Source organism: Symphodus melops (assembly GCF_947650265.1).
Source record: "Symphodus melops genome assembly, chromosome: 4".
In the NCBI taxonomy this organism is placed as follows: Eukaryota; Metazoa; Chordata; class Actinopteri; order Labriformes; family Labridae; genus Symphodus; species Symphodus melops.
In genome coordinates, this window is record NC_136694.1 from 11,544,668 (window position 1) to 11,561,459 (window position 16,792).

At 41.9% G+C, this 16,792-nt stretch overlaps 1 protein-coding gene across 7 annotated transcripts in view; it reads left to right on the forward strand.

The window, feature by feature from the left end:
• The window catches only part of magi1b (membrane associated guanylate kinase, WW and PDZ domain containing 1b), a 119,510-nt gene that overhangs the window by 44,583 nt on the left and 58,135 nt on the right, over window positions 1-16,792 (forward strand). For all 7 annotated transcript variants that reach the window (XM_079341261.1, XM_079341264.1, XM_079341262.1 and 4 more), the window contains exon 2: window positions 6,221-6,337. In XM_079341261.1, coding sequence (XP_079197387.1) covers window positions 6,221-6,337 — 117 coding nt within the window. The remainder of the gene's footprint in view (window positions 1-6,220; window positions 6,338-16,792) is intronic.

Below are 16,792 nucleotides of genomic sequence, written 5' to 3' on the forward strand. Positions count from 1 at the left end.
CATCAAATGCACTACATGTACAATACACATGTAGCGTGTAACATACATGTAAGGCCAGCCCCATGAAGACTACATCTATTATCCCTGAATTCAGTGTCAGACTGCAGAGGGGAAATTGAAGCCTTTGCTGCAGCCCTTGGGCTACTCTCCGTGCTGAAATCAATCCTCGGAGGATTTCTTTTCCCCACGTGAAGGAGTACGATCAATGAAAGCAATCTGGAGCATAGTAAACAGGAAAGCAGCTGCAGGACTCACAAACGTATCGACAGGATTGAAGGTGGTCAATAACAGCAGCGATTTAACCCTGACCATGCAGGAGCTGCTGCTTTTCTCTGTCGCCTGTAAGGAGCGTGTCTCAAAGGATAAGAACATGTTTTTGTCGTGCCACAGCAACATACTCTGTAGAGCCATGGGATTGTATGTGTTACATCAATTTTTAAATTACCTATTACATACATACATTTCTGTTTTACAGATATACAACTTATTAACATACTTGAAACTGACAATCCCTGTGTCTTTGTGTCTCTATTAGTAGACCACTCCTTTATTTTTGTAATATCCTATTAGCCCAGATGGGGGCAGCAGACTATGGCTGTCTGTGACCAGCACCACCTTCACCACATTCTGCAATCATCCGGCAGCCGTTGCTATGGATACCGAGCTTGGCCATTGCCGTAATAGAGCCACATCTAATAGAGGAACATAGGGGGTAGTGTTGTGCTCGGAGAAAGGGACACTGGACACACACACGTCACACACACACACACATCCAACACTCACACCTGCCTATATGAATATGAACGTTGGTCCTCTCCATGTCTGTCCAGTTTGATTTGGACTCATTCAAAGAAGAACTGATTGTCATCCACTTTACATAATAGCATGAAATGAAAGGTTCTCTTCCATGTACATTTTCCTCAGAATCACTGCAAGCTTTGCTGCATTGTTGATCAATCACAGTTCAAAAATTTGACTAGTTTGTTGGTTCAGTTACTAGTCATCCCTTGGACCCGCACATACAGAAAATAAAGTCCCTATGGTCAAGGGTCCACTTGAGCCCTCCCTGACTCCCCTGCATGCCCCCTACTCCATGACATATGGTTAAGCTGTGATTAGTGGTGATGAAAATGTTAACTGTAGAAAACTGCTGCTGGTTAAATCTATTAAATGGTGATTAACCCTGATTACCTGGTTAATTAGAGCCACGGACGGACCGCTCACTTCAGAGTTGATTAAGACTTGGACAGCATTTGTACTGTTTGTCTTAACGCTAAGTGTAAATAGTAGTAGGTCATGTTTAACAGTTCTTAGCCTGCTTATTTACAATATCATATATTTAACAATAAAAAGTCCACTGCCATAATACTTTATTTCTAATTATAGCATCCACTTCGTGACACGTCCCTTTATATTACTCGAAAACTGAAGAGAGGAAAGACAAGAAAAGTGTTTTTTTTTTGTTTAGTTTTTTTAAACCTATATTCTGGACTGTTTGTGTATTCTACATTGATACAACACTCAGCGCCCAGCCAAACATGATGGTGCTGCCAAATCAGACTTGGCTAAGTGTGAAACATGCTGGCACCATGGCATATGACTGGGTTTCTGCTCTGTCACTTAGACTGCTGCTTAGTGTTAAGAGGGAGACCCTGTCTGCCATAACCCAGTATGCTGATTCAAATACGGATATTTCTTCGATGCCTTAGCAAATGGATATTTTTAAACTGAAGGAAAAACTGTTTTATTCATATTGTCATTTATTCATATTATAAACCTCAAAGTTGTCTTCAAAGGGTTTTACAAATTCTGCAGTGTACAATACCCTTTATTTTGAGACCTTTAAATGGGAGGACATTCTCAAAGGGTGCCATATTTTGTTATTTGCACCATTGGTACCTATCTGGTAGTCAGAGTCTACCAGAGAAGGACAGGTTACTTGGGCATCTTAAATATCTCAACGTGAACTCGAGTCCTTGCCATTATCCTGTGTCAGCATCAGTCAACATGCTAAATGTTTGGTAAATGCACCAATGCAGTGGCTTAACGTTTATATCAGCCTTTAACAGCCCTGTTGACACACATCGGCCCATTGGAGAACTCATGTGTCATGAACCGATGTAACTGTTGTGGGTTTTTTTTAATGTAATGCTGGCAACTAGATAACCAAACTATTGTACTTATTCAGAGAATTTTATTTTGATTTGATTTGGCAGCAGGAGTCCTCGGTGGCCAAACTCTGATCTTTATTCATGGTCACACAGTATGTAAGTCTTTCACCTGAGGAGTTATAGAAGAAGCACAAATCAAGTCAGCAAAGACTAATTCTCAGTACTTCGACATGATCATATAAGCTTAAATATGTATTAACATTAGAGGCCCAGAGATTTTTAAAAATAAAGGATGGAGCTTCTAAATAGCAACCTAAAAAAAAGGAGTAGAATCAGAAAGAAAGTTCTTTGGATAAACTAGCCTTGATTGTGTGTGTGTGTGTGTGTGTGTGTGTGTGTGTGTGTGTGTGTGTGTGTGTGTGTGTGTGTGTGTGTGTGTGTGTGTGTGTGTGTGTGTGTGTGTGTGTGTGTGTGTGTGTGTGTGTGTGTGTGTGTGTGTGTGTGTGTGTGTGTGTGTGTGTGTGTGTGTGTGTGTGTGTGTGTGTGTGTGTGTGTGTGTGTGTGTGTGTGTGTGTGTGTGTGCATATATCTCAAGAAATGAACTGGGGCTTCCCAATGACAATGCTTTTCATCATCTCTGAAGGGTCCGCACAGCTCTGTGACTCCTGCCATTTTTAAATCATTAGAAATCGGTCAAACTTTTCCTTTCCCACTACAAGCAGGAGGATCGAGTTTCTGTGTAGTTTGGTTTTTCCATGCTGTGAATACAGATGTCAGCTGCCAGCGGAGGGTCTGGCTGCTGCCGTGTCTGGCGCTGCATGTCTGAGCAGGGCCTTGGCTGGCTGATCAGAGTTGAGGGGTGCATGGGTGGTTCTTTTGATGATTTGTCTGGCCTACTCTGATGTTCTCTTCTATGTTACAGACTCTGCCTCTTCCCTCCCCCCAAAAACAACCTTCTCCAACTCCCTCCTTCTGTCATTGGTTGCTTGTCCCCTTCTCCAAATCTTGCTTGTTTTTAGGGGGCTTTTGAAAAATCCAAAACAGGTGGGCTGTGGTTGAAGGATGTGTCTTGACTAGTTAACTGTGACTGAGGAATATGGGTGAAGGGCTGTGAGGCCAAACGCTCTCCAAACCAAGCCCTGCTGCCTGCCTGTGTTTTGTGTCACATTGAATTCAGAAATAAAATAATTTCGAACAATCCAGTACAACCGTCTCACTCACCTCACATAAGTGTGTCGTAATTGGGTTCAACACAAATATTGCTTAGATAGAAGCAGAAATACAGTTGTAGTCACGTTGTCATTGCTTCAACATCATACATTAGCTGTGTATTGCATGTCTGATATACGTTTAAGGCCTTTTAAATATAAATTGTAAAAATTGACTCACAAAGGTCTAAAATTGTCTTTCTTTCATTCTTAGTAATCGTAAAAAATACATAAATTGTATTATCATCTTTTCCCTGGCGAGAAGCAAATACTAAACCTTCTCTTATACTTGGCCAATAAAGAAAGGTCTAACAATCTTAAAACACCTTGATCCTGCTGTCCCTGTTCAAAAACAAAAAGGTTGGCACTCTCATAGTTTTTAATTGGTTGATTGGCTGCCCAATTCTAACCCACAATTAGTTAGGTTGACCTGATATGGGAGGACTAGTTGAATCATTTCATGTCTGTTTTGTGTTCCAGAGTGATCTACTCAAATCTTTAGTGTCTGTTGCCGTTATAGCTCTTATGCCTTGTGATATAATGCCAGAACAGTATAAGGCACTGCAGAAGCAGTTAATGGGCTTATGGTGTTACTGTACTCTGCATGGGTTTGAAGGAGCTGACTATCTGCCTTAAAGGCTTAAATGGAGGTGAGATGTGACCTTCTTGACCTTTTAACACTCGACATGGATGACAGATTGCTGGAAAAGACTCTATAGAATATTGATCTTGAAGAGTAAAGACAATACCATTGTCCTCATTTGGCCAAAGTTTGACCAAACCTAGACCAAACTTATTTCAGCCTGCACTGTGAATGTTTACATGTTGTGTTCAATAAAAACATGAAAACATATAATTTTTTTGTGTGGTATTCGTCGAAGCAGACTGTGTTTGTCTGGGTTCACATACTTTTTCATGCAGCTGTAAATGGACTGTGAATGGACTTTTATTTCCAGTCTTCTGACCACTCAAAGTGCTTTAACACTGCAGAGGGTTCAAGGTAAAGCAATCCCATTCATTCATACCCTTCCACATGCCATTGTTTATGCCATTTGGAGACTACTAGGTTTCAATTGCTTGACACTTTGACATGTGGACTGAAGGAACTGTGGATCAAACCGCCAACTTTCCAATTGAGAAATAACCGACTCTACCACTGACCCACAGCAGCGCACACGGGCCATTAAAAACCTGTTTTGTAGATTTATTGTGGGAGTTGAAGGATCGAGCATTTTCAGGGCTTGCCCCATATTGGGTTTCGAAGATCAAACATTATGGTCTGTCTCTGCTTTTCCCCCACAATGGGACTGCAGTACAAAACCACTAGAATATACTACTTATAAGACCTTGTTTGGACTCTTAAATATGTAAAAGAAATGTGCAATATATATCAAGCAAGGAAACAAGCTGAATATAGTGTAATAAATTCTGGTAATTGATGCATGTTTCCTTTGGTTCTACCTTGAAATTAAGATGGGAAAATGTTGTGGGATTTTGATGGAGGCTGTTACATGGTCCTTATACAGGATCAGAAGTAGTAGTTTCGCTTATTTTTCTGCCCTTTAAATGGTGCATTTTAGTTTGTGTCATGATACAGATTTGGAAGTATGGAATCGAATATGGATAATAAAATGTGTCCCTCAATACTTTCATAAGATACGTTTGGATGCATGGGCCAGAGAAGCCCTTGTCAGAAATCACATTTACCTTCTTTAACAAAACAAGAATAAAGATTGATAAACTTTCTTTGGGGAATTTATTATTTGGACAATAATAATTCAAGAGCAAAGTAGTTAAGGATTTTTCTAGAAAAGAAAGGTCTCCATTCCAATATGAACTTCAGTGTGAGCATGTCAGCCTCTGAACTTTCATGCAAACTTAATCACAGGAAAAATCACATGAAGATATTTGCATCTTGCACCACTCGTATTTTCAATGCTAATAACATGACAGAAAAGATGGGTGGTATTCAAATCAATCATATCATATATCTGTGGGAGGTGCATTTTCTGTCTCAATTGTATTTTTATCATGTGAACCTACAATCATTCTGCCAACCAGTGCAGAATGCGCTTCTGTACTATGTTAACAATGTTAATCTTTTTATTAAACACACACACCAACACACACACACAAAGACACAAGCTCATATACACACAGTTGCCATGGAAACAGGATCCAGGGCCTTTTATGAAACGTTGTTTGCCCAAGACAACTAAAAATGGTCTCAGCAGCTGTGCAGTGATGGGAGATAAATCATTTGGATAATAAATAATTGGACATGTATTAACATAGAATGAGAGGAGACGTTAGCTGTTGCCTGCAGAGATGCCAATTAATTTCGAGCAACACAGTGTCGTTTTCATCTTGTGCTTTCTGTTATTTTTCTGTTTGTATGTTTGTGTGTCATCGTTGGCGGTTTTCTGTGATGCTGTAAAACTCAACGTTAACTCTGATAATTACACTCAGACAAGTTTACAATCAAACACACAAAGCGGACACTTTCCAGCCGTGCCGCTCTTCACCACCCTAATGTGTGTCTGAGGTCCAGATGGCGTAGCAGTAGGTGGGCTAATTCACAGCGTTAGCGGTAGTGCTAGCAGTCTTAGTTTTGGCTAGGCCTGGCTGGTTGGAGTGGGAGAGCCTGCAGCCAGTAACCCCACCGAGTGAGGCTGGCAAGGGGACAGTTCACGGCGACACACTCAGCGTATAGCTTTGTTGTGTTCGCAGGATAAACTTGGGTGTTTCGTTCCGTGGGAGACCAACTGTGTGGTCATTTGACACTTCCCTATGAATTATAACAGCGTTCTTCACTACTGTGATATTGTAATGTCTGTTATCCTTATTTTCTTATGTTTTATTTGTTACAACACGTTTCTCTGTATGTGTTCACAATGACAGGAAGCAAGCTCAACAAGGACCTAAAGCATTATCTGAGCCAGCGCTTCCAGAAGTCTTCGCCCGACCATGAACTGCAGCAGACCATCCGAGACAACCTCTACCGTCACGCCGTGCCTTGTGAGTCCATGACATCCCTTACCTCCTGATATGTCGGTCATTTTTTTTCTCATGTCTGACCACAAGTGTTCTAGTATCTTGTCCATATCCTGGCATCTATCCTGGGGCTTTTTTTTCTTTACTTGAGTATATGCTGTCTAGTCAAGGCTGCACACTGTATGATTCCAGAGGAACAGCACCATAGCACTACATTTGTTAACATCCTCATGGAAAATAAATCAGATCAGGAGACAATAAAGGTCTGAAGTGACCTGAGTTGAGGCCAGATCAGTTTTAGACCCATGTAATAATCTGACAACACTTACGATAGAGTGGAATGATCCAGTTAAGCCTTATATGTTCCAGTCCAATGTGGACACATGGTTGTCTTTTGTCCAGTACTGATGTTAGCTGGGTTATTTGCCTCTTTTTTTCCCCTCATGTCTTTAACTATTGGTTTTATCACACATCATCCCTCTTTATCCCCAACTAGACATTTCTGTTTATTCCCTAAACTGATAAAGAGTAGAGATGGGACAGATCTGATCTAATGTCATTATCAGGTCCGACATTAGCATAACTTACTTATCAGATATCGGACTGACGTCGCTGATCCAGGTCACAGATCAAGATTGTGGTAGACATAATACCAACAATAACTCTCTAATTATGAGTACAAATAAATATCAGAATTACTTTCTGTAACGGAACTGAAAAGAAGTGGATCGTGCATCTCTAATAAAAAGTGGAGAGAATTTACAAAGTCAACTCCCATGCATTCAGTCAGGTTGCCGTTTGCTGATCTTCGCCTGTTCATGTGACGGTAAAGTCTGCTCACTCCTCATTAACTCTGCTCATAGTATCTCATGTCTACAGGATCAATGGCACCAATAATTATATACAGTGTATCCTCATCCTTGACCCTCACACTTTATCATCAACCAGCATGTGCTCTGTCAGAGCCGCCTGTGTAACCCAGCAGTATCTTTGACTTCTTTTCTCTCCTGAATATTGCACAAATCACATTTGTTTAATGCTGAAATAGATGTTCAAAGTTGTTGTTCGTCTCTGCACAGGCAGATAAAACAGAATGATGGTTAGACTGGTGAACCATGTATGTTTCCAGTCTTGTGTTAGCCCTAATTTGAACGCTCTGTGAAATCAGCCAAGTGCAACAATGGGAAGCAGGCTCTTCGTTGACATGATGGTGGAGTCCCGACTGACTCATGACACAACAAGCCTCACTTATAAAAGATGTATGGAGAGAGTAGAAGAGGGAAGACGAGTAGAAACAAGGTGAGACCTCATTTTGTCTTAAGATTCTTACATTAATCAAAAGACATATTCAGAATTCAACTACAAGTTTTTTTGAACTCCTTTGAAATTTTTTTTTTTTTTTTTTTTTGTGTTGCATTTAATCCTAGACATCCGTGCTTTACTTATTTCTAGTTAACACCCGTTGGCTTCTCTCTAGTTTATGTGTAGCCCTCTCTTGTAAATTACTATCTTTATTTAGGAGGCTTGTTTAAGGGACTTTATCAGCATTACCTCCACTGCCATATGTCAGGCAGACACTAGTGGAAGGTGGGGGTCTGGCCATGGCGGCCATGTAAATCACTAAGAGGGCACTCTAGTAAAAACCCCCGTGTTGTTAGCAGTAAACAAAGCATGAAGGTGTCCCCTAGGCTGTGTGTTTTATAGGATTGCAACCGGGGTTTCTCATGCACTTGTTGGGCTTTGGGACATTCTGTATCCCATTCTGTATATGTAATGGGAAGATAATGTTACATTGTGCAAGTTGTGTTTTATGACATTCATGCTCAGGAAAAGTCAAATGTTGTGAATGTGTGTCGCAAAACATGCACATTTAGATGCACTTCCACTTTGGCCTACGAATGCAAGAGGTCAGTGTGTGTCCATGTTGATGTACAGTATGTCCAAGGGTTGTTCAATGTGCATGTGCCCGTGTAGGTGTAGGTGTGATCAATGCAAAGCGAGCAGGTGGAGAAACAGATGGAGAAGTGAGTCCGTGGTTGACTGTGCTGCCTTTAAATCAGACAAAATGGAGTGTTCCGGCCAGGGGCAACCTCCCAAAGACAATAATGCACAGTCGTCCATTTCAGTCCAATCTGAAAGTTCAACATCATTCAGAATCTATTCTTGCTAAGACTCACCTACTGATTGGCATGTTTTTTTGTTAATTGGCAAATTGATAGCATATTTCAGTCGATGTTTTTAAATAGATTTGCTGTAGTTTTTACTGTAAAAGGAATTTCTTACTTTGCGTCTACTATATTATTATTTCCCAAACCCAAATTCAGAGCCTTAAATGTTGCTTTTTATTTTCTAAATTAATTTAGCATTTCATGTATGTTAATGTTAAGTCTTAAGTAAACAACGGCACAAAACATGTATGGTTAGCTCAGGAATGTTTTTTTGGCTTCTGATTGACTATTTCCATATTTTGCAAACCCACTGTTAAATGTACATGGTTTGGCTGGTTTTCTGTTGACATACTTTATTTGTCGAACTGTTGTGTCAATTTACCCAACATAAACCAGCAATGACTTACGTGAAATTGTAGCCGTTTATTTTACCCAAAGTAATTTCCTTCACATTGACGCCCCAAAAACCATAAGAAGCCACAAGGACAGAAAAGAGGACAGGATTCCTCGTTGGCTTCTGCCAGAAGACTTGGTTGGACTGCCAGGGTGTTTGCACCACAGCAGGGATTGACCACAGTTTACAGTGGTGGCAGTGAGTCTTTATTCTAGACCACCCACACATGCCACCACTTCTATTAAAAAAAAGATACCAAGACATAATTTAGCTTCCAACAGATTCAGTTTAGGAAACCCCTTAACACAAAGTCGGGCTGTCCTTTTACATTAAAAAAACACTCAAAATAGACATGAAACAAATGAAACCGTATATTTTTGTCGTTAATATTAGGTTGAATTTGGCAGAGAAGATCTTTGAATGTCTGCACATGTTCTGGTAGATTTATTTAAATGTGCAGGTTGTAAACGGTCTTCCTCAGATGTTCCCATAATGCTGTAAGAAGTCGAGGCTCAGCACTCACACCCTCCACCATCTGCTCTGACCATCCACTTCCCTTGTGGTCACCTCCTCTGCGCATTCAGCATTCCAAATTCTCCCAACAAGCCCCCCAATCTCCTCTATGCTGACCGCCCCCCCCCCCCCCCCCCCCCCCCCCAAAAAAAACTCATGACACGGCTGCCTCCCGTCCCCTTCGCCGCTGCTGCCTTTCTCTCTCTGTACCACTCTTCCCTCTTATTGTCCCTGCCAGTGGTTTGGAGGAGTGACAAGAAGAAAGGAAAGGCTCTGTATGGTTGGATTTAAAAGCATTCTAAGGCTGCCAGCCTTGACAAGAGCGCTCTGGATTTCCTGCTTGTAGGCAAGTATAGCAGTACTGTCTTCTGTGGTGATTGTGATGCTGACGACTCGGTGTTCGCCTCTAAACCGAGAGAGCTTTGCAGGGGTTAGCGTTCACGTGCATGTGTGATGAATTGAGGGGGCTAGCAGCACAGACGATTGGACAGCCTGTATATAGGCTAAGAGGACGGCTCTGAGGGAGGTTGGGGCAGAAGCCGCGGGGATGAGGACGGAGATGAAGATGGGGGTGGGGTGGAGTTTAGATGTGGGAGGGGTGCAAAAAGGGGGGGGGGATGGGTGGAGTGAGGGGAGAGGAGGGGAAGTGGTGTGATGCATAAACACTCACAGTGAAATGTAGAATGAAGCGAGCTAGCCAGTCAAGCTAACAGTCAGCATAATGTACAAGAAGAATGTGTGGTAGTGGGGGATGTCATTAAACGATCTTGTTGTACCACTGTGTGTGTGCACGTGTGCACAGTGCTCGTGTGTGGCTACAGGGTTTACAAAGAAGCCTGTTGAGGTCTGGTGTGGTGAGGTTAGAGATTCACACGTCATTCTAATCAAAGAAATGCTCCAACTTTTATCAACAGCAAGAGGATCAACTGCATGCCAGTCAAATACAGACTTTGTATGTGTGTGTATATGTGCGTGAGGTTGGTTTTGTCATGACTATGGAAAGATGGAAATCATTCCTGTTAAAGCAGTTCTCAGTCGAGGAAGAGCCTCACAAAAGCTGGTTTAATTCCTTGCAATTGGACTTTACTTGTGACGGCCACAATCACGAAAAAAAGAGCATTAAAACTGTTGCTGACTGATATGGACTGTATTTGTGCATTGTAATTGTTTTCCTGTATGTGCAGTGTTTTACCATGCACTAAATGTGTTTGAAAGGTTCTCTGTTTATATTTTCTTCAAGTTGAAGAAATCATGGTTTTGTGAGAAACATTCATTTGTTGCTGAGAGTTATAGTTGGATAATACATCACACATCAGTTTATTTTATCATATAAAAGTAGAACTATTCCTTCAAAGAAGGTGAATCCATATATTTTCTTCCTTTGGACACATTTAGATCCTGAAAAGCAATCGCTCATGATTTGAATAGACGTGTCTTTTCAAAGTTCCAGCCAAGAGTTTTTATGTGGCCATGAATCCTGATGCCTCTGTATGAGTGACAAAAGCAAAAGTGACCATCAGTATAAAGATGGAGTATTTCGATGAAGTTGTTTTGAATGCTTGAAACCACTCCTGCGAGGTTTGTGTCAGATGAAAGGATTAACCGAATGCTGCCACAAGCAGCCTCATTCCCACATTAAAATGAGTGACGTATTTGACCATTTAAAAGAGCAGGGGGAAGAAAAAAACTTCATAAGTGAAGGACATAGTCAGCAAAGAGATAAAGTGCACACAGGAGACTAAAGTTTATACCAGGAGTTTGAAATTGTGAAACAAATGAAGGCTCTTGATCATATTTGTGCACCTCACTTACATTAAACTTGTTAAAATGTTTTCGATCTTGAGCGCACGTGACTATTGGAGAAGGACAGAAGGCACAACAATGACCAGTATCGGTGTGTTTACATTGTGTGGAGAGGGTCCAGCCCACTGCAGGTAGACCAGAAGGAAACAAAAGGAGCTTAATTCATGCTGGTGGGAAAGTTTTTTTTGTTGTTGTCGAGCTAACGCCATTAACAGGATTGAAAGAAAGTTGTCAAAACAGAATGAGTGATGGGTGGCGTGTCCCTGGTCCTTCGCCCTTCCCCCCCACCACACCCTCATACACTCACTTGTGCTACAATTTAACATTGTATTCACACACCAAACAAAGACACTGTTGCACACGAATCCACAACGATTGGCATGGAGGTCATTTGCTCATCTCCTTCCTTCATCTCTAAAATGGGAGTAACACACTTTGTTTATGTGATAGTTTATTCGTTCCCCCTGATCTGAGCTTGTTTTCTTGTGATAGTTCTGACTGTGTTGACTAGTATTTTGACCTATGTAGAAAATGATGCCTTTAACTGAAACAATGGAAACATTTACTAAATGATTTCTATTAGCCTCCATACTCTACCATTAAACCATTTCAGAGTTTGAAGGTAGAGTAGATAATTTTCGTAAAACTAGCATGATTTTGAAAGTAGCATTCTCTCCACGCTCCGTCTTCACCCACTCTGTGCTTCCTCAAAAGCCGCGCCCCTCACTTAATAACTAGCGCCATTGGTCCAGAAGCTGATTTCAGCTCATGCTTTGAGTGTGGGCTCGTGTATGCATGGGGTAGAAAACAAGCAGGGAGACATGATTGTATCACAAGACATTAGTCAAAGTGTTTAGAAGTTTACATACAGCTGACAGATTTTCTTTGTTTCTTTTTCAGAGCACATGAATTATTCATTTCTGTCAGGTCTTAACGACAATTTTAACCAAGTGTATCTGGACAAAATGACCCATCCTGCCTTTAACCCAAATTCTTTAAAATAAGATGCCAAAGGACATGAGAAGTATATTAACTGTCGTATTCTTTTCCATAATCAATGCTGATATACATCTTAAACAACTTTCTAATCCAACTCTTAAACATCAAAAATTCAGCTGCTAAAACAGAGACCAGCACCCTGCTTCATTTCAGGGTTGAATGCCTTGCTCAAAGGCAACTCAGCAGTGTCAGGAAATCCACTGCTATCTCTTCAGCAAACAGTGGATTTGTCCAGTTCCCAAACTTAGTCCCACAGACTGAATATATCCGTGTTGTTTGCCAAAAAAAACTAGCAATTTAATGTATTCCAAATAAGTATAAATGATGACAAGTCAATGTCCAATCTGAAACTCTGCCTCATGTCTGAGTTAAATAGTAAACTATTGAGAGTACACTTGAATGTTTGGACACTTTATTTTAAGCCATGCATGACAGACACTTATTGGAGGGGATAGTAAATACCACTAAAGGAGTGTCTTTAGAAAAAGAGAAACAAATATTTCATTTCACACATGACTTGTGTTTTTTTTTTTTTTGTTTGTTTTTTTTGACATTGTTGGAATTGCTTCATGTTTGGCAGCAGTGACTTTGATTAAAAAAAAAAAAAAAAGAAAAGCTGCAAAAGTGTCAATCAAAACCATTCTCAAAACATCTTCCATTAGGTTTGCTTGGATGGTTCTTTAAACCCTGCAAGTAGCCTCTTTGTAAACGCCTGCCTATAGTGGACACAGAGTATCGAATTGGGACACATTTAAGGGCTATCTGGCAGAGAATGCCACATCGAACGACCTTTGACTTTTCTCCCTTAAATTATTTGTAGCTGCTGGTCCCAACCCCCAACGTCCACTCACCAAGGAGCCTAACAAATGAATGCTGCACATGCAGAGGGCTTTTATGCAGTTCATACATGGATAAGTTTGACTCAGCATAATCATTTGTTTTTTCTTCCTTAAAGCACATTATATCTGATCTCCTTTTTGGATTCTTTTTCCTCATTTCTACAGACATCCTGGTGGCTTGATGCCACCAGCCCCTCGTATGTTTTTCCACAAAGTTTAAGCCCCCATACTAGCTGTTGATGTTGGGGGCTGACATTTAAGCTTCAGCCTTACTCAAGTTTACCCCTTCATGTCAAGTTATTTTTTCAGATTCCTCAAATCTTGATTCTGTGGTTTTCATGCCTGTCTCTTCATTTCTGCCCCCTTGACTCCTTCCCTCTTCACATTCTGGTCAAGGATGAGTTGTCTGGAACTTGTTAGGCACCCGGAGCATGTGCACGAGTCTGTGTGCCAAAAAGAAACAGAGGTGTGTGTGTGGGGGGGATGAAAAAAATATGATGGGATCTGTAAGAACATGAGAGAAAAGGGGTGAACAGCCAGGAGAAGGGGAAGATAAGGAGAGAGAGAGAGAGAGAGAGAGGAGGGGTGGGGGGTGGGCGGGTGCATGTGGGTGCCTGTGAGACGGGAGACAGCGGGGCTCAGTCAGAAAGAGAGAAAGAGAGAGAAGCCTAGCATTCGTGTGTGTGTGTGTGTGTGTGTGTGTGGGTATGAGACGGAGCGCATTATAAGTCAATGTGTGGACGCTTCTTAGCCTAGCTCCCATTAGCTTAGCATCACAAAGCCAGAGCTGGACAGAGGACAGACGCACAGGCAGAGGAAGGGGAGGGAGGAACGGAGAAGGAAATGTGAATCTGCGCTGTTTTTTTTTTTTTTTCCTTCCACTCATCCACACCTGATTGGATTTTTCTGCTCCCTCTGTATTCTGTCGACGTGGTGTTGTTCACTGGACTGTAGGGAAAGGAAGGAGAGGAAGAAGAAGCCCCCTTCACAGGCACCCTCACTGAGGTATTTTTTTTTGTTTTTTTGTTTTGTGTTTCATTTTGAGAGGGGGGGACCACAGGCTGCTGTGATTTAATGGTTGGGGGTTGGGATGGAGAGAGATGGAGAGGCAGGCGGCGAGGATGTCTGTGCATCAGGCGGAAGGCATCAGGAGCAAAGTGAGAGAGACAGAGGCACATCGCTGGCAGTAATGGAGGCTGATGTGTTGTGGTCAAACGGAAGCTGTGTGTGTCTGTCTGTGTCTGTCTGTCTCAGGTATGCGTGCGTCTGTCTGTTTTTGTCTGTGCCCTGGTTTGATGCCTGTGTGTGTCTGTGTGCAAAGTGTCACATCCCATGTGGGTGTTTTTTTTTCTTTTTTCTTTTTCTTGGTGGAAGCACTCCAGCTCTGCAATGGTTGTATTAAGGTTGATCTGTTGACACACTTGATCATATTGGAAGCCATTACCTCCAGCAGCAAACAGCTGTCTGTCTGTCTGTCTGGAGCTTCCAGGATGCTAAGGTTAGCTTCTACCTCTCCTTCATCCTCCCTCACTCTTTCTCTTTCTCTCTATGCAGCTCGTGTCTCCATCCCCTCTCCTCCCTGCCCCTCTAAATGTATCGTTTTAAAGCCTCTCTTATCCATTTTCATGTTGCTGTAGGTAGCAGCAAGCCCGGGGTGCTTTTTTTTCCTGGCCGGTAATAGAAAGACAAAGACTGTCTGTGTGTGTGTGTGGTTGGGGGGGGGGGGGGGGGGCATTTTCAGGCTAGATTCTGGCTGATTTAGCTTCACACTGCACTCCTGGCCCTTCAGGTTTTTGTGATTCTTATTCTAATCCCTCCTTGGATGGGGGGGAGGTCTGTCTGTTTGGGGATCAATTAGAGCTGAAAACATTTGTTATTTGTTAACATTTGGTAGCTAAAATAGAGCTTGAGTCCTAAAGTCATGTTTTGATGTCATTTAAGTGTGGCATGTATGCCTCCTCATTGGCGGCCTCATACAGCCAACAAGAGCTGTGAACCCCCCCCCCCACACACACACACACACACACACACACACACACTCTAAAACACTCTCTATCACAAATTAAGGGGACTAGGCCAATCATTTAAAAGCCATGGCCGAAACTTCCCTCTTCAACATTTAATTCCATGCCACTACCACACAGGGACGACTCTGATTTCAATGATTTTCAGAATCAAGTGGTTAAGGTTTTTATCAGGGCTGGTTTGATACACTCCTCCCTGCAAAATCAGACATCAAAACCATAACAGCAACAAAACAAAACAAAACAACAAAAAGAGAATGTAGCCAGAAATGTGATGACTGGAATATGCTGGAATCTGTGGCCTGTGTTTTTGGTTGGATTAACCCTTTAGCGGGACAGATGGCTCCATCCCCCTGCCGAGCTGACAAACCCCAGTCAGCTCACCACCCCTCCTACATGTGTGTGTGTTTGAGTGCATGCTCGACCCCCCCCCCCCCCCCCCAAAAAAAAAAAAAAAAAAAGATGGCAAAAAAAAAGCTCTGGAAAGCGAGCTGTGGCAAAGATGGTGGATGGCTGTGTTTTGGTTTGGAGTCTGCTCGCCCTTCCCTTGTGTTTCTGTGTGTGCACGTGCATACAGTTGTGTTTATCTAAAGACAAGTCTCTGTTTCAGTCTGGAAAATATGGACTAGCTGGCTAGCTTGACATCAGAGCATGTTTCCTGTGGAGATTTAGAGATAGATGCTTCTGAACAACAGTTGGGTCGGTGAATGTTGCCAGATATTCGAGGCCGGGTCGTTATCCACGTAGTTTCTCCGTCATCATCCAGCTACATTTAATATTCTTACTGTAAGCACTTTTTCAGCATGACCTGCTACAGTGAACCCAACGTAACCTGCCAAATAGGGTCAGCTTATGAATTTAGTCTGGCACTATATACCAGTAAAATATACAATATATATTCACACCCACAGCCTGTATCTTATATTAACGTCCTGTTGAATTTATTCTGACTTCCATATAATGAAAACCATAAATACCCTTCAGAGTACGTCTGTTCACGTTAGATCTTTGTGATTTGTTGAGAACATGTGGAACATTGTGTCCTTGTTCTATGGTGTGTGGTGTGTTTATGAAGTATAGTAGATGTCACATGTGCCAGGAGTTTGAGTTGAAAGTAAATGAGTGGACTCTTTGAAAGACATACAGCGGGATAATTCAATCCACTGCAAGGCCTGCCTTTAATGTAACACAGTCATCACATTTCATTTCAGAGCACCATGACTCAGTGCATGGGTCCATTTTTCTTTTCACTTAATACAGGCAAGACTCAGGAAAAGCACTTGCTTGCTATACGTTTAGGCCCCGGTCTTTATTAGAGAGGGAGCCAGAGCTGTTAGCGTGCATGGCCCACAGCTTCACCCCTTCACTCTACATTCACTAAGTGTGCACAGACTACACACTGAAGATGAATGAGGGATGCACACGTTGTGCCGATGCAGAATAGACCTCACTTTAACCCGTCTAGAAAATCTCACATTATGAGATCTTCTCTTCTCTATCTGGCAGGTGTGAGGGCTCAACAGGAAGGATATGGTGCAAAATGACTGTAATGTTTACAACATGTCCAAAATGGCTGAAAACAACAGATATTCTGACTCTCTACGATGACAGTTTTTACCCTTTAAATTAACGCTATATGTATGTGAATGTATAGTATTATCAAATCAGAGGGAAAGAACATACTGGAAGTAATAAAAGAGAATGATGAAGCTTCTCTGTGCATCACAGCAGGCACTTCC